The sequence below is a fragment of the Pteropus vampyrus genome, unplaced genomic scaffold (assembly GCF_000151845.1).
Source record: "Pteropus vampyrus isolate Shadow unplaced genomic scaffold, Pvam_2.0 Scaffold242, whole genome shotgun sequence".
Lineage (NCBI taxonomy): Eukaryota > Metazoa > Chordata > Mammalia > Chiroptera > Pteropodidae > Pteropus > Pteropus vampyrus.
The window spans coordinates 1,456,723-1,475,777 of record NW_011889023.1 but is presented as its reverse complement, the minus strand read 5'-3'; the positions used below and the strand labels follow the sequence as shown (position 1 = coordinate 1,475,777).

The 19,055-nt window shown below is 35.9% G+C and overlaps 1 protein-coding gene across 23 annotated transcripts in view; it reads right to left on the bottom strand.

The window, feature by feature from the left end:
- The window catches only part of MED12L (mediator complex subunit 12 like), a 317,720-nt gene that overhangs the window by 35,244 nt on the left and 263,421 nt on the right, over positions 1 to 19,055 (bottom strand). For 21 of the 23 annotated variants that reach the window (XM_023519944.1, XM_023519946.1, XM_023519960.1 and 18 more), the window contains 12 exons: positions 18,367 to 18,555; positions 17,075 to 17,149; positions 16,781 to 16,971; positions 15,847 to 16,008; positions 13,816 to 13,927; positions 11,652 to 11,741; positions 10,210 to 10,319; positions 9,912 to 10,047; positions 8,899 to 9,060; positions 6,744 to 7,106; positions 4,767 to 4,923; positions 1,165 to 1,382 (listed from right to left, as the gene is read on the bottom strand). In XM_023519944.1, the coding sequence (XP_023375712.1) occupies positions 1,165 to 1,382; positions 4,767 to 4,923; positions 6,744 to 7,106; positions 8,899 to 9,060; positions 9,912 to 10,047; positions 10,210 to 10,319; positions 11,652 to 11,741; positions 13,816 to 13,927; positions 15,847 to 16,008; positions 16,781 to 16,971; positions 17,075 to 17,149; positions 18,367 to 18,555 (1,965 nt within the window). Of the gene's footprint in view, positions 1 to 1,164; positions 1,383 to 4,766; positions 4,924 to 5,070; positions 5,678 to 6,743; positions 7,107 to 8,898; positions 9,061 to 9,911; positions 10,048 to 10,209; positions 10,320 to 11,651; positions 11,742 to 13,815; positions 13,928 to 15,846; positions 16,009 to 16,780; positions 16,972 to 17,074; positions 17,150 to 18,366; positions 18,556 to 19,055 lie in introns of those variants that run through there. The other 2 variants (XM_023519943.1, XM_023519964.1) reach the window with 2 other exon arrangements.

The window sequence follows — 19,055 nt, the reverse complement described above, 5'->3', positions numbered from 1 at the left end:
AGTTTCCTCTTTCCTGACCTTCTTATAACACAGGTTAAAAAAAAAAGGAATCATTTTCAAGAACGCATAAATCACTCTCCCACCCCCAAGCCCCCAAATCACTAAGTGGACTGAATGTGGAAGTGCCATAAGTTATACAATACATATGTGTCTCGATAGTTATCTAAAACACAAAAAAATAATTTTTAAAAGCATTAGAATTTCTAGCTAATTTGAAAGTTTTGTCGTTTTTCTTAGAGCAGGACACACCTATAGATTGGCTACTTCCTTTGAGGATCATAAAAGTGCCAAACCCACAGGGTTGCTTTGAGATGTAAGATAAAACATATATTTAAAGTGCTTGGAAGTGTTTTGGCAAATAGTAAGTGCTCTATTAGTGTTAGTTTATTATTATTATTATTATTATTATTTAGAAAAAATGGGAAAATACAAAAAGTATATAGGAACTAGAAAAAGAAATACAATCTTCTCCCTCTTTATTGTAATGTATTTGTACAGATTTGTGGCTTTCATGAGTCTATACTAAGTTTTATGTGACTTCTACCTCTGTTTTATTAAACAATCACTGTCATCTAAAAAGTTAAATTGGGTTATGTGGCATAAAAACAGAAATAATATAAACCAGGAATTAAATATATCCATATACTGACTGTTAGTAGTAGTGTACTCTTTGTCATATATCTTATAAAGCATGCACTCAAAATAGAGTGTGCGCAGAGCACTGTACGAGAAAACCTAAGGAACATATGGGCTTCAGAGATACAACCTCAAAGTAATAAATTGAATAATAATACATAAAAGTAGAGCTAAAAGGAGTACAAAACATGGTGATGATTAAAATAGGGAATGAGTGCTCAGAGAAGGTCACTTCAAGGATGAAAATTCTGCTGCTTCTAATTGACTACAAAATAACTGGCTCCCTTTTTTGTTTAAAGGCATATTCTCAATGAACCTAAGACACTTCACGTTCTTATTTAATTAAAGATAACAGTAAAATGCAAGGGAGACAAAAGATTTATAAACCTGTATAAAAGAGATATATCTGCACTCACTCAAGTACACAGGGATATACACGCAGGAAGAATATGCCACATTCCCTATGCTCATCCCTCACTGGAGGAAAATCACGAAACACAGAGACTCCATTGCTGGATCTGGACAAACCTGTTGGAAAGGTCGTGCCTGGGCTTGCCTAAGGAGCCGCTGCTGCTGCTGCTGCTGCTGCTGCAGGAGCTTCATCTGTATCAGGTGCTGCTGCGATGTGATCGCGTGAAGGGACGGTGGCTGCATAATGGCGCCCGAGCGACGCTGCAGCATGTTGGACAGAGCTTGTTTGGTATTGGTGGGAACGAAAGGGCCGGCAGGGTCCAGTCTAGAGCCACCTACAAAAGCAACAAGAAAGGGCTTTCTACACGTTAACGCAACAGGTCTTCCTTATTTTATCAAAACGCAGAAACCTCACCTTCTAAGCCTCAATTTATGAAGCAAAATGGAAAATAAGGCACTGCCTCATCCCCCTATACAAACATTAAAAATTTGTTAAGGATGGGGAGGGTGATGTAGGAGTGATTATAATATTTAAATGACTTCACTGAGGGCCCACATGAGCTGATAAAGTGAAAGGCCTGAAACACAGTTGTCAGCTTAATTTCGGAATCACATGGGTTTTAAATTATGGAAGGCCCTCAGGAACTGGTGCGAAATGTATTGCCTTTGTGGTATATTTTGCCAAGTGTCCTAAGGAAGGCTTAGAAACTTTTTTTTTGTAATTTTAAACAAATTTGAAGCTCATGGTATTTAAGCTTCTTTACCATGGCAAAACGAAAATGCCTGTTTTGTAATAGGGAGGCATTAAAATACTTTTAAAAACTTGAAATGCTTGGAAATTTAAAATACCTTGATTCTAAAAATAAAACACATCTTTTTTGAAGGCTAGACACAAAATAAACAAAACATGTTAATTATAGTGATTTTAAGAAGCCAAAGGAAACCCTTAACACCTCTGCAGATATAATTTGTCAAATGTCTTTAAAGAATTTGAGGGAAAAATTTCAACATTTGCTGGCTTCAAATTAGGTACCAATCCTTCACTCACCAGATAGTCTATATTCTTTAATGTATGTACATAAGAAAATTTCTGTATAAATACCTAACAAAAGATGTTTTATCTTTTTTTAAAGCAAGGTATATGACAGGAAGAAACATTTTAAAAGATAGTCACTCAAAAAACCCACATTCTTTTAAAGAGTCAGTACCACAATCAGCCATATGATTTATGAAGTAATTCAGTGATGCTTGAAGAACATTTGGAAAAAAAATGGAAAATCTATTTGAGTAACATATGGCAAGGTAACTTTTGTTGAAGCAAGAATTGGAACTATACTAATACATAAAAACTTAATTGACTCATTTCATAGATAAGGGACATTCTTTTTAAATATTAGATTATGGTCTTCTGTCTTTTAATTTTCCTAACTTTTCTATAATCTTCTACCTCTGAATCAACTAATATATACACATACATACATACATACATACATACATACATGGCTGAAACCTTCTGTATAGTCCTACCTAATAACTTTCCTCCTCCTCTCCCATCAAATGCTAATCTGAATTTGGCATTTATTACTCCAATACATTTCCATATAAATTTACCTTACCAGTGTGTATAAATGAGAGAGAGATTGGTAAAGATGTGTGTGTGTATGTGTGTGAGTGTGTAGGAACACTGTTTTGTATTTTAACTAGGTATAAATGGAAGCGTATTGTACATACTCCTCAACTTCACAGGATTCATATTTTTATGAAAATCTATTATTTCGCACATATAAAATCTTCATAAATAAGTGTTTTCTTAAAATTTATTTCTTACATGTCATCGTATTATGATTTATCTAATACCCAAGATCCTCAACTTATGTATGCCTTTCATATATAATTTTAGGGAGAGAGAGTATGTGTCTTTATAAAGTACTTAGGCTTCAATTCATAGACAATTCTTGTATTTGATTCAATATCTACGAAGTTTAAAATGCTAAAAAGTTCATAAGAACCTTGGAATTAAAAAGAGAAAGTCAAAAGAGAAGATAGTCGTGTATTATTTTCCACATTTATCATTAAATCCAGTTTGTTCTTTGTGGTCTACATTTATCCACTCAACAATTCACCGCAAGCCAGATGCTGCTGTAAGTTCGGGGACTACTATAGTGAACATAACAGAAAAAATACCAGCTCTCACAAAACTTACATTCTGGGACAGGCAGATAAATATATAGTATATAAAAACAAGTGCTGATGCTATGGAGAAACAGAAAGAAAGGGAGGGTAACAGAGTACAGGGAAGGAGTGTGGTTTACAATTTAAAACGTGGCAGTCAAGGCAAGCCTCACTGAGAAAGCAGTGTCTGACCAAACCCAAAGGAGGCAGGCAGTGAGCCATGCAGATGTCTGAGGGAGAGCACGCCAGGTACAGGGACCAGCAAGCACAAAAAGCCTGAGGTGAGAATATATGATATCATTTACTGAGCATGTCTGCTGTGTCAGGCTATATTTTGAATGCTATATAATTTTTTTTTAATTTACTTTTAATTATACACACACACACACGTTATCTGTGCATGTGTGTAATATAAACCTTATTTCATTCTTCAAAAAAGAACAGGCATTTATCTATTGTGTTTACTGCAATATCCTAACACCCAAAACTACGTCTGGCACATCATGAAACTCAATACGTTTTGTGGAATATATAATTGAATCACCCATCCTATGATGGTATATATCAGCATATCCATTTTACAGATGATCAAGCTGAGGCACAGAGAAATTAAGACTTGGCCGAGATTATACAGCAGGAGAGTGGCAGAGCCAGACTTGAATCTAGAACTCTAACTCCCTTACCATCTCTCTAAACCATTAATTTACAGGACATTAGAATTCGCCCCTGCTTTAAGCCAAGAACCAAAAATTTTCCTCCCTAGGCCTCAAAATGCCATACTCAATTTACCATAAAAAAAAAATAAAAAAAAAATTACACTATACCACAGAATAAACTAAGTAAATATATTACATATTATAATGGCACAACCTAACAAAATGCAGACTGAGATCTCAAAATAACCTAGTTTGGTAAAACAGGTAATTTTTCCTTTAGATGTAAAATTAAATCCTTTTCTAATTAAAAAAATTTTTTTTTAATTTACAAAATCTTTCCAGATATAAAATTTACCTAAGTTTGAATCAAAGCAATACTAAAATCAGGACCATTTACTCTGGATATGGCAGTCTTCCTTGTTGATACCTAAATCTACTTGTTGAACCAAATATTTGAAATCCTTCATGGTATAAACAGTTTAAAATTCATAACATAAGAAAATAACAATAAGACACTGTGCAAGACTGTGTAATCTTTTAAAATGTTGGTTAAGAACTATATCTGATAAAAATGTACGCAAATTTCACAACATAAAACTCTGATCAACTTCATATCTTATAGCTTAAATTTTCATCAGTGGCTAATTTCCACCCAGCACTGGATGAAAATTCCAAAATCAGTACATAAACTCATAACTGAAACCTTATTTCAGAAGAAGAAAGAACATTTTGAATGGAGAGAAATACAGAAATGTCAGTTGAGCACTTAGTTCTTGAAAGTTCCAAATTTTGTGAAGGTTTCAGATTAAAAGCAAGGAGAACCCCAAATGAAGAGGACCTCAAGCCATTTCTCATCTTGGAGTGACCTGACTATGCTCTCTCTTCACATACCTGGAGTAAGAGACTGGTTCTGAAGGAAAAAGCCAGGCTGCTGGGGCTGACCCATGAGGTTGTAGCCCCACAAAGTAGACTGTGGATGGTGCATCATTTGGGAGGATATGGGTGAGTAATTAGGAGGCACTCGGTATATGTTGCTCTGTGGATACTCCTTCAACACAAAGTTAAAAAAAAAAAAAAAAAAGGTTACTTAATCCACACATCACATAGATAATTAATGCAAATTCTCCCTCTCACATTATTTGAGATAGCTCCTATCCCGATAGAAAGGGAAAGATGGAAGGCAAGAGTCTCAATATATTCTCTGCAAAATACTCATTTAAGTTAAAACATCCTTGACTTAAAAAGTACTCAGCTACAGTGGGGGAAGATGGAAAAGGTCTTTTCTAAACTCTGTTTTTAAAATACTAAAAGCACATTTAAGATGCCAATACTGACCACTACCCGCAGCTGAAAGATCATCTTCGGTTGCTAAGTCTCTCCATCATTTCATCTTAGGAGGCCTTCCCGATACCTTGCTTCTAGATGAGAATCATGACAGAAAGGCCCACAATTCTTCATACCAGTTCCCAGCCTAGACAGTATCTTATTTCCAGTTTTCAACAGAGCTCTATAGTAGACTCCATCCTATCCTACAAACATAGTCCCATCCTATCCTCCCACTCCTGCCCCCAGGTCTCTTGCTCAGGGCTTCTTCTTCCTTACAGCATCTGCGAAGTCTCTAAGGATCAGAACTGAATGTTTCGATCGCTGCCACCTTCTCTCCTTCCCTAGTCTAACTCTAAAAGATAAGGAAAAATAAAACCTGCACTACACCCCATTGGGAAGAAGCAGCCTCAGGAGTAGTACGGAAGACATGACCAGGACTCACTTGGGGAATGAGATGAGTTTTAGGTCTTTTGCATCTGAAAAGAACAGAAATCCATCTATGAGAAGAGACAAGTTAGAAGACCCAGATTTTGGGGAGTGGCAGTCTGGCCCTTATTAAGCATTCCTTTCAGGACAATGGAATATTGAGAAGAGAGCACTGACATTCAAGTGACATCTAAAAGTGATGGCAGTCATTTCTAGAATAATAATAGTCACCAAGCTATCTGCTAGAAAAAGATATGTTTTGGTTTTGACATAAATGAATAATAATAATAATAATAATAATAATAATGATAATAATAATAATGATAATAGTCATCATGTCTCAGGACTAAATTGTGACTATTTTTTCCACTGCACAAGAACACCCTTGAAATTCATAGGAAAATGTCTCAAATTCTCTCTCAAGTATTTTCCAGGTGAAGTTAAATGGAAAGATATTTTTCACATTAATTCTGTAGGTTCCATAAAATTATTTCTAAATTGCCATCTCATAGATTTCTGTTGTTTTCAAGAAAATGTTGCTATAGGTAGAGAAGGCTAATAGGCAAACAAGAAGTGAAACTATTTTAAATTATGTTTACTTTATCTTTTATAAAGTCTGAAAATATGGTAAAGAAACAATATACAGGAAAGTTAAGATGGAATGGTAAAATATGAAATCTCAGAAACATCTTATTTGATACATTAGATGGAGCTTAATCAAGGGAAAAGCAAAGAGTTTTTTTATGTTTATTTAATATATCAACTCCCAAAATACAATAAACATGTAAGAGAATGAGACTTTATGGGTCTTAAAATTTCAAGTTTCAAATTTGAGAAATTATGAGGTACTGAAATATTAAGTATTATCCACAATGGAAGCCTAAGATTTAATAATTATAAAAAGTAAAGAAGGAAAAATTAAAAGCTACATAATCCTGCCATCGGTGACAAATCACCGTCTGTGGGTCAGTTAATTACAACAGAGCCTCATTAGCGTAACTGTTACAAAAAGGCTTCTACTGCTTTTAGCAATGTTTCTAGGGATATCCTTTGGGCACTAGTAAATTTTCTACTAGATGCTAAAGAGCCAAAGAGCTCTCCACTTCCCGTACTTACATCAGCTCTTGAGCTTGATTTCGTCTTGCGCTTCCTTCCCTTTGTTTTCTTCTCTTCATCTGTTGTGGTTTTTCCCTGATCTGACAGCTCAGCTGATTTCCTCTCTGGTTCCTGAGAGATGGGAGATGCAGGCTCTTCCTCTTCCTCTTCGGGAGGCAGGGGCAGTGGCTCGAGGTAGTAACTCCGGGGCTTGGGCATGGGGTGTGTGTGATACAAAAGGAGGTGATGCTGCTCCTCATACTTGATCACTTTCCGGTCCATTCGGACTGTCCCGAACCAGGCCCAGGACAGAGGAGCTGGGTTCTTCTGCCCCTCAAACAAATCCCAAGGGGACACCTTCTGCTTTGTAGAGACCTGGAGACCCTGTGGTGAGATAATGCTCTATGATCCTATGTTCAGATCTTTTTCTAATTAGAGGCCAAGCTTGCTTGGGATCATGGAATCGGAGAACATTTTAGCTGCTGTGGGCCTCAGAGAGAACCTTTGCATACAGCAGACAGGATAACTAACTGGTCCACGGTTATACATTAGATCGCTGGAGAGCAGTGACTGGAATCCATACCTTACAGTTCAGTTGCTCTACTCTACACCACATGATGCTCTGTTAACAATGTAACACCAGATAGTCCAGTGTATTTTACTCTAAAATGGCATTTTTTCATTTAGTTTTTTTTTTTTTTTTGACAAAATAATCTAAGAAACACTGAAAAGTTGATCTTTACTGTACTAAATTACAATCAGTTATAAACCTTTGGAATCTACTTACTGTTTTTAGGATAAAACAAAATTTAACAGTCAAGTTACATTCAGCCTCTTACTGGGCTCAGGTTAACTTCAGACCAAACATGAATGGACTTGATTCAATATGGGCACCTTTCATGTACTTAAGCCCGTCTCTGAATAGTTCAAAATTTACCTGTACCAACAAGTACAAATGAAATCCTTCAATTCAAGCTTATCTATACGGAAGAGAAAATGTCATTGTTTCTGAAAATAAAAGTTTCTTAGTTTTAATATTAATTGGTGATGTCTCTTGGTACCTTCCTTGACATATTGAGAATACTTCAAAATGACCCTGAAAACAACTACTCAGGCATTCTATAATTCTCCTGTTCTTATTTACATATACTCTTCCATGGGTGTCTTCAGTTACCATCTGTATATTGACTGCTTCCACATATGTGTCTTGATATTAGACCTCTTTTCTGTGTGCCAAGACCATATGTCTAAATGGCTTCTAAATGTCTCACCACTGGAGAGCTCACTGGTGTTGAAACTCAACTTGCCTATGATTCTAGCTTTTTCTCTCTCCACAAACACACCGGTATGTATAAGTACTCAAGGTACTTCAAATTACTGCAGCACTGCAATACTCTTATGAGCCACATTTTTTCATGCCTCTACATAAACTCTTCCCTTTGCCTGTCCCATACTTATCCCTACCTCCCAGCTAACTCTTAATCCTCCAAAATGATTTCAGTGTCAGTTTTCCTGGGGAGCCTGCTCTGACTACATGCTTCTCATCTGAGTGTGATGGCTCCTATTCAGGGTCCTCTAACACTCTATAACATGACACACACTACTTGAGGATTGGAGTTCTGTCTTTGTGATTTTAGAAGTCTGTGGTTGCTCATATTCATTGAAAGAATAATGGACCACTTCTTCATATTATAGAAGACCTTGTTTAATATCTTATATAAATCAAGTGTTTATTAAATATTGTTTAACTGATAAGAAAATAAATTACTGTCACTTTAAACATTTTTTTACTCAAAATAGTTTACTACATGAAGGCATTTAACGATAAAAATTTTCTTACCTAAACATATTCTATTTTCGATTCCGAAGTAAAATTAGATCTGGTCTTTGCTAATTTTCCTTTTTTTTTTTTACACTAATTTTTTAGTTTTCCATTGGTGGGCTTCAGAATTTCACTTAAATTCAAGTACAGTTTTAAATGAAGATCTTCAAAGATTTGATTTATTTATATGATAATGACAATGACCACTGCACTTAAATAATAAGAATATGCTTTTAAAAATCAGGAAACTGTAAAATTAAAATGTTGTATATGCTTTATAGGAAGATAAGAACATGTATTTCATTTTTATAAGTTTATTTGTTTATATAATGAAAAAGAAACATTTACTCTTGCCTGTTTTTTATCTATAGAGTCGAATCCAGCAATTTTGTTTCCCTTTGTATCAATCAAGGAACCCATAGGTTCACAAGTGATGACATCACATGTCTGTTTTGGCAAAGGTAGTAACTGTCGAACTTTGTCGATACTTTCTGACTGCTTGTCTCCTAGCTCTTTCTAAAAAAGAAAGAAAAGGGAGGAAAAAAAAGACAGAAAGAGAAGTGGAACAAAAATTACAATGAAGGCAAAAGTTACCCAGAAAGAAGTTCTCTTATGAAACATTTCCTTTTTTATAGCTGGAACGTTCTTTAACCTTGAACATGTTCTATGGTGCAGCTCTCAATTAGAGTGGTACGTGTTTCATTTCTTCATTTTGGGTAGAAAATAGAACTCATAAAAAGGCACCCTTGTTACACAACAAACACCACAGTGCTGAAATGACAAAATCCAGGATAGTAATTGAAATCAGAAGGCAGGAGCTGCAGCACGGAACAGGTTCTCGAATCCAGGGTCAGACCATAAGGTAACCATTGGTTATTTTATTGTAAGGTCATCAGATACATTAATTTGTTTTCTATGTCAATTGTTTACAGTTTATTTCAAAGACTGTGTTAGTGGTTAGTCAAATGAATTGGATTTAGAACTATCGGTGTAAGTAGTTATTTTTCAATTGCATGTACCAGTCCAAGCACAGATTTATCCTAAATCTAATTGGTTAGATATTTTGGTTAGATATTTGATAACGGATTTTGGTTAGCTATTTGATAATGGATTTCTAAAGAGCCTTAAAAATTAAGCATGTCTTATGAATATAAATTTTTTTAAAAAGAAAAATCTTCAAGCTATATGCTTATTACTTTTGGGTACTGGTAAGCTAAAGTAAAGCAAATAGCAAAAAAATCATACTACATTAACCTGAATGTAATAAATAACATTTAATTTAATGAATAGTAAATTAAGATAGAATGTACTAAATAACAAATCCATAAACAATTTGAGCTCATGATAGAAGCAGGTCACAAACTTACTTTCAGTTTCTTTACTAAATTCATATATGCACGTTTGTTCTCCTCAGATCCCCCAGGGGATACATTTGACAGGTCAGAGGCTAATGTTCCATTGATTAAAACACCCAGCATGTCAAGAACTGTAGTGAATAATTCACTAAGAGGGGACAGAAAATAATTATTTTCACCTTAGAGCAAAACCAAGTCACTCTTAACTGAGCATTTTTATTTAAGACACAGAATTTTTAATGGCACCTAAGAAAATCAGATGCGGCAGAATTTGTAGCAATGCAGCAAAGGTAGAATGATAAGAACATACTTGTTAGTGTGCATGTCAACGGTTCCGGAAGTAATGATCTGAAGGAGGAGGAGGGCCCAGTCTGTTGTCCACTGGGTGCTCCTCTGCACCGTGTCAAACATTCCTCCCACCTAGCACATAAAAATGCAATAAAATCTGCATTGTGTTAAAGAGAAAATACCATCTCCATCACCTTATACAGCCAAATTTTGATTAGTTTAAAAGTGCTACCAAAAAGGGGGTTGGGGGGGGAACCTGAATGTGGACGCATCATGTGGATTACAGGCCAAACATGAATGCAATTCTTGAAAATGCACAAGCAGGGGTGAGGGGCGTGGTTAGGGGCAATGACCTTCCTCTTAGTCAAAAATCTGCATGTAACTATTACTATATACCAGTACAGTTAGCTTTCTTTTGTTCCCAAACTTTCATGACACCCAATTTTAAGATATATTTTAGTCCAATTAAATCTGAATAGGTTAAAACCATGTAAACTGATTATCTACCACTGTGTTGTCAATTACTATTTAAACTAAGCCTGTTGTCATAACAACTGAAAATCTCCAGTAACAAAGAAGTAATAATGAGTAGAAGGCTTGGCTCCCAGGTTACTCGTCATGTGTGGGAATTACGTTATAAACAACTGCCAAATATCAAGCAAGCCATTCTCCAGAATAGCCTTCATCTGGGCCTATTCAGTGAGAAAAGAAAAATTCAAAGGACTGTTCAATGTGTGAGGAATTTTTAATTTATGTAAAACCTCCATGTGGAATTTGTTTTTATCATCAATTTGATGGAAAGTTTGATAAAATTTTGACTTCAGGGGGTGGCTCCATGGTTGTAGTGGTTAGCATGTCTGCTTTACACACAGAAGGTCCTGGGTTCGTGTCCCAGGTGGAGCCTCAGACCATACCCCAGGTGCGCCAGGCCCCCCGAGTGCACCGAGTGCGCCGGGCACCCCAGGCCCTGGGTGCATGGAGCAAGCCTGTGGGAAGAGATGCTCTGCCTTCAAAGATCCAGTTCTTAAGGGGAGATGGCAACATCCATTGGTCAGGGGTGGAAATGGGGGAGGGCGGTATTAAAGAGGGGGAAAAATTTTGACTTCGATCTCATTTTAATATTGTTTTTAAATAAGTATAGTAAGAGTTAATACTCATCTCAACATAATAGTCCTCTAAGACCTACTCTTAGCACACGGCAAAAAGGAGAGATCCTCTGGGGTGGGGGTGGCACAAGGCAAATCAATGCCTAAAATACCTACTGCTGTCTAGAAGTTAGACCAGACAGGAAGGACAGCAGCCAGGAAAACAGAAGGTTCAGAGAGACAGGGAAGTAGTTACAGAGAGCAAACATCAGAAGGCCTCACCTTGTAATGAAGACTGTGACCACAGGAGAAGTGGAAAGCTGGAGTTATTTTCCCTTTAGATAAGTTTAAGAGGGAAAACACCAGAAATGTCTCTTACCAAATTTAGGCGAAGTTGCAATGCTTCATGCATCATCTGCCGTGCTTTTATGTCATCTTGGTATCGTTCTTCTCTCCAATTACTTAAGATCTGAATCAGAAGACAAATTAAAAAAAAAAATCTTGTTTCTCCTGTTAAAGTCAATTTTTTTTTCATATTTAAAGTCAAATTTATCTTTTTACTGACAGTCAGAGCAATTTCTTGGTTTAACAAATTAACAAATAAATCTTTCCTCCCCTTCCACTATGTAGAAAGAAATCTGGCTATTTCTTTGTTTGTTGCCTTTCTAGATGAGAGAAGAAAAATCTTGTCTAATTATTTATCCTGTAACTGTCTTAGAAAATGCTTTAGAGGGCCATCAAGTTTAACATTAACAAAAATAAAGATTATTTAAGAATTACATTTTATATCAGGCCCAGGTAATATTTCTAGGGACATGCTGTGAACCCTAGCAAATGTGTTACATTGAAGTGGCTTGCTATCTTATAGACTAATCTACCTTGATAAAGATAATGTTTACTATTTTGAAAAATATGACACCTTATATGTCGGTCAGTCAAGTGGCATATCAATTTAAAAAGTGAGTACTTCCTCATTGATTCAGACTAATATTGGGAAATGGAAGATTTCCTTAGGAAAGGCAAACCACAAGTGGGCAACACCCCAGAATCAGGTGACATGAGCAAAAAAAATAAAAAAATACCACCCTTTGAAATATGGTGGTAACTAATGAGAATCATCTTAAAAGAGTTCGAATGAGTCACATGCAGAAGTAACCCAGTCCCAACAGATGACCAGTAAGTATACCGCATGGTAAAAGGAGAATACTTCCCATATCTCATCAAAAGATATGGACCTCCCTCAAGTCTGACTTAAGGGCACAAGGCAGTTAACAAAACACAAGCTGTCATGAAGCTTACATTCGAGTAGAAGGACAAATAATAATAAGTCAAGTATAACAAATGGTATGGACCAGAGTAAGGGGATAGAAAATGACTATCGTCTTATTTTTAGAGTGATCAGGGAGGGCCTAAGGAAGTGACATTTGAGCAGAGACCTGATGAAGGGAGGTCCATGCTAATATCTGGGAGGAAAGCCTTCCAGGTGAAGGATGAAAACATGTCAAGCCACTGCAACAAGAATTTGCTTGGCAAGTTCAAGGAACAACATGGTCACAATGAAAAAAGTGGAGTGAGCAAGCCATGACCAGTAGGAAACGAGAAAGAAGTGGCAGCCAGTGCCAAATTACGTAGGGCCTGATAAGCCCAAACTTTAAATTTTTATTGTAGGTGTAGTAAGAATCATCGTGGCATTTTGGGCATCAGAGAAATATGTGATTTACATTTAAAAGGATCATTCTTATTGCTGTGTAGAGAATAGATCTCTCATATCCAAAAGGTGGGAGACTAGAGGACCAAATTAGTTAAGTGTCCTTGTCCATGTTCATCCAGTACCATCCAAGGGGAAAAGATGCAATGTCATAGAACCACAGAACCACAGGAGGGCTCCATTAGGTTCTGTAACAGGATAAAACATCCAACATGACAAATCTACCCACACTGCTCAATTCCACAAGCTCCAATTTCTAATGGTGTCACTCAGTTTCCTTGTGGTACAGAGAATGTAAGTGCCAGGAGAATTGTGGCTGGTAGAAAGGCAAAGTACAAATTCTTTATAAATGAACCAAATGCCTTCTGATTTATAAATGAGTATCTGATGCACTTGACTGGCTCTGGCAGTAAAATGAAATTGAGTTTCTGAACCTATAGGGCTCAAGTTGAGACCCTGGCTGATATGTGGAAGCCCAGTTGAGGACCTGGATACAGGTTCCTCTGTCTTACTGCCGTACCTACTGCAATGCAGATTGCTCTAGGACCTCTCCCGTGAGCCAGGGTCAGGAGAGGATCAGATATGTCAAAGTTATGTGCAATATGCAAAATATTTTATGATCTACATTTATCCAATGCATGATTAATATTATAAAGTTGTTAGTCTTGTGGTGACTAGAAAGTCAAGTAAAAGAACAGGGAATGGATTGTATCTCTCTGCACCTCATCAAAACATGCTGTGCCTTTTCTTAGTTAAATCTCAATATCTGAAAGGAAAACAGATTAATACCATTAGAAAAAATACTTGCCTGGCTTAATACTCTACTATATTTTACCTGATTAACTTGATTCTGGAGAGATGTTAGGAGACCTTCTCGTTGTTCATCTTGTCCCTTAAGGCAGGTAAGGACCAGTGAAAGGAATGGTTGTTGACTCAAAAGAGACATACTACAAAGGAAGTTAATAACAGCAGATCTAGTTAGAAAGAGTGAATTACTTCCTGTGCAACACTGATTTCTTGCCCTTGGCTTATAGGCTATTATTTATCTTACTATTAGAAAATAGAGGGGAAGGGGTAAATAGCCAAAGACTACTTGAAAAGTTAAATTATATCTACTAATAAGATTAAAATCCACTGTAATTTTTCTAAATAATTTAATATGCTTTCTAGCCCTGAAGCACTACTAAAACAAGCATAAATTCACCCTGCAGATGGATATGTAGGGGAAGTATGGGGGGAGGAGAAATTGTATTTTACATCAGTAAGCTGCATTTAAAGATACACATCAGAAGGAATATCACTTGATATATAGAATAAAATAAGAAATTAAAAAATTCCTCTCACACAAGACTCTTATTTTGGGGTCCAGGAAAGAGGCTTATATGATTGTTGTGCTCGTTTTATTTTTCAGCACATTTCTCAAAACCAAACAGTGGGGTATTTGTTGGTAAAGCTATGATTAGCACTTAGGTCTGAGGATTCTAAAATAGCGTGTTTGCTAGTGACCTCCAGGGTGCAGTTCCACCACATCCCACGGCCTGGACTTGTAAGAGGGTTTTAAGACATTTGGTAAAAATTCTATTTTAAATTGGCGTTTTATTAAGAATTCTTTAGTTATTAGAGGAGAACTAACAAATCATATTGATAGACTAATTGTTACACTGGAAAAAATTTTCTTAAGATGAGATCGAGGCCAAAATCTTTCAAACTGGTTCATTTTATACCAGCAGGACTAAGAGAGATTGACTTGAGAAGAGCCATCTTGAAATTGTGTAATACCAGCTGTCCTTTCTGTGGCAAGTGAGGCAATGTACATATGATCACTCATTAGCAAATAAACTCTGAGAATTAAATTGAGTCATCTGGTTGATTAATTAATGCTGGCAAAGGTGACAATCACGTAACAAACAAAATAACATGCACAGATAGGTCTTAGGTCTCTACCAAAATGTACTTTAGTTAAGGGTGCAGGCTCAAAAGCCAGACCACCTGGGGTTCAATCTCAGCTTTATAACACCTTAGCTGTGCGTCCTTAAGAAATTTACCTAACCTTTCAGTGCATCAGTTTCCTCATCTGTAAAAAGGACATACTGAGTGCTGCTACCACATATGATTGCTGTGAGATTTTAAAAGTTCAAGTATGTATGAAATGAATGTGATATAGGAGTCGGCATTTTGTAAGAGCTTAAAAGGCAGCTACCAAAATATTAATTTGGGGACAAGAAACTTATATGTTCAGAATTGTTTGTAAATAGAAGAAATTATCATCATTTCCCTTTATATCTGTGGGTGCTAAATTCAACATGTTTTCACATTCAAGTGTGGTTTTGATCTTTCTCAATGATATAGTTTCCAAATATAATTATTTGATATCTTTTCTAGGGCATAAAATAAATTAAGAAAATATTAAACTTGGTGGTTTATAAGTTTTAAGATCTAATCTGTAAATATTAGTAACTATTCCAGGGTTCAACAAGACAGAATTATAAATAATATTATGTCTTTTCTATTTATACATAAATACCTAAGTAATATAAAATGAAAAGTAATTAAAAGTAGAATATGGGGACCAAGTGGATATCCAGATCTGAGTCAACAGGTATGAAGTAGGGCTAAGAAGTCAATATTTTTTAACAGTTCAGCAGTGATTTGGGGATGGTGGTACAACTGAGAACTACTGTAGTAAATATTATAACCTGAAATTTTTTAGGGACAGAGCCTTGCCTAATGAAATATTTTCAGTTCCACTTAAAAACAAAATTTCAGTGGACTCAGGGGTACAGTGATCATGTATGTTTGCAGAATGTTAAATTTTCTCAAGTGTTCGTTAGACTCTTACATAATGAGACACACCTTCCAGCCATACCTTTTCTGTTTTTGTCTGTCTCTTTCCTTTTTTGAAGAAGAACCCAAGTGCTGTCCCTTCTCTAGCTCCTCCCCAGCAGCTTTCAGTACTCTTCCTTGCACAGAAGTCGGCAGCCTGGCAATTAGGGGGGCCACCAGCCATACACCCCTGCGTTCAGAGGAACTAAAATCAGAAACATGTGTTACACCCCAAACGGCAGCCTTTTTCTCTGCTCTCACAGTTATAACAGAAACTCCAATGTACAACTTTTATGTACAAGACATACCGATTATTCTAAAATTTCCCTTTTATTTCTATACTATCTTTCCTCTTGACAAATACCAAATATTTGCATATACTTTCCACTCACGTTTTCAGAAGGCAATAAAATATGGAGTTCAGGAAGATACCACAACTAAACTTAAAAAAAAAATCTATTAAAATGTTTTTCACGGATTCTGGCTCTCTGGTTAGTAACAGTCCTTTTGTCCAACAAGCAATAAATACACTTTTCTGTAACAGTTAAGCATACTAATAATTTCTTAAGTTTTAGAATTCACTAGTTATACTTTATACCAAAATGATGAAATATAAGTTAATCTGCTTTTCATGATTATCGTTCGTACAAAACTGCCAATTAATAAAGAAGGCAGAAAAAACGTTTCCTATATAATGAATACCACAGAACAGAGTAGCCTCAGGGGACACTAAAGAAATTATGCCATCCTGCATGTCATCTGCGGTTCCAAAGAGTCTGGGCTCGATTAACTTAATACTTAAACTAAGATATCATCCACCACTCAGTATTATCCTTTAACATATTATAAATAATGATAATTGACAGAAGTAATTATTTTCTTCACATTCCTGAAGCTTTATAAAAAAAACCTGCAGTATGCAAATAAAACGCACTGTTACATTAATGATAGCCTAATAAAACGACAGAAAAAAATACCTTAGAAATGTCTTTATTCCATTCTGTCTTGTGCTACTCGTGTCGGTACTGCCAATCCCGTTTGGGTTGAAGAGGCCCAGACTAGGGTTAGAAGAGTTATTGTTCAAGTCGGCAGACTGCTGGAATACCTCTATTGTTGCCTTTGCAATATTGTCCAGTAAGTTGTTCATTTCGGCCACTGAACCAGAGCCCTACGGTCAGACGTAAAAAAACTAGCACTTTATCCTCAAACATCAACATGTTTTCGCTTTTCATAAAATTTTATACACATACATGCTTTCAATATATACTCACAGGATCTTTCAAGCACTGTTTAATCATTAACTGAAGTTCTAGCCAGGACTGTCTCAGGGTCCACTGCTCAAGATTCTGGGGAAAATGGAGAGAATTAAGACATCAGAAATATCAAACATGTCCTAAAATATAAGAATTCCTTGCAATATTCCCTAACTCAAGAAAGAGTAGAATAATCATATACAATAGTGGGATCTATAGGTATTTCACCACTTTTCAAAAGTTCACGTTCTGCCACTTTGCTTTTACAAAAGACCTACATTAGTATCTGTTTCTGCTAATGGAAAGAAATTCGAAAAGTGTTTTCACTTTTACGAAAAAAGGCGAAATGTGAAAACTGTTCAGCGTTTCCTGTGTGGCGAGTTGTGACAGAGGTGGCGTGCACCCCAAGCAGTGAGCACGGCCCCGCCGAGCCCCTTCCCCGGGGACACACTCAGCATCTCAGCATCAGACCAGCATAGCTTTGAGCCATGTTGATGAGCATCTGTGCTGTATTTCGATTTATTTAGTCCATTCGGTAGCAAGATGGGCCCTAAGTAATCATAAAAGCCTAAGAGAGTTCATAAGAGTGGCATCTTGACAGAAATAAAGACATTGTGAATGTGTTAAATTTTGGGTCTGGGAATGCTCAAATTTTCTTCTATATAAATTAATGGTAAATATTTTTTCACTTTACACCTTTTTGACTTACAAAAGTTTCCACAGGAACACTACTTTTGGGTAGAGGGGGGAAACCTGTACATGTATCAAAAGGCTTCCAAGTCCTTACACATATTCATTGTAGAAATAAGGAAATAAATTGCAGCTTTAAAATAATGTGCCTCACTCGACAGGCACTGGAAATAAATAAGAAAAGCATTTCTTCTACCAAAATCTATTTATCTAACCAACTCCATTCCAAAATGATTTCAATATTTTTTGAATAAGATATTTAAGATAGTCCCTCCACAAAGCTTAGTTTTCATGTAAATACTGTACAGACTTAAAATATCAATATTTATGTAATGACTATACACAATTTGCAGTACCTACATCTACCCAGCAAATAAAGGGTGACAATTATATACAAAAAATTGGGGGGAATAAAAATCAGAATTAGGACGGAGGAGGTAGATGGAGGGAAAAAAAATTAAAATAATTTCAATTAAAAAAATTAATTAATTTTTAAAAAATCAGAATTAACTGAATTAGTTGAAAAGAATTAGCAATGACAAAGAGACAATGACTTTTGTTATAATTACAAAGAATGTGTCACATGACAAAAACACAGTCTTTAAGCTATTATCATTTACCTGAAGAATGCGTTTAATGTGCTGTCTTTGCAAGTTGTCCCCCTCGGTACATTCTTTAATGCCATGAGGATAACAGATAAGCTGTAATAATTTTTGCGCTTGCATATTTGAAAGCACAGGGTCCAATATAAGTTCTTTGTCTGTGCATAATCTTTCAGGTTCTTTTAAGCAGTGTTCTCCTACCCACTCCTAAAAACAACACAGCAGTTAGACTGATAGGCAGAGACTTTCTATATGCATATGCAACATGTACTGAGTTCGTGGCACACAATGAGGAATCTTCCAATAAAATGTTACACAAAATAAGTAGGTGGTGAAGTTTTAAAAACAAAACTTCTAGTGTTTTAACTTCTTAAAAATACAAAGTGAAACCTTGGTTTAAGAAATTTTTGAAAAACAAATATGCAAAACAAGGAAAGAAAATATTGGTATGTGTTTTCAATTGGAAAATGGTTCCTTGCTCTAGGAACTCTTTTGTAAGGAGTGTTTTTAACTTTCTATATAAGGGCAATGATTTTATACTATGTATTCATCATTTTTATGGAATAGATTGTACTATACTCTACTGAATGGAACACAGTATAACATTCAGAAAATTGTCTCCTCTCTTGATACTATTACAACTGTTACTATTATAAATAAATATTTGTGTACAATTATTAGGATAATTTCATAGAAGCAGATTTCTC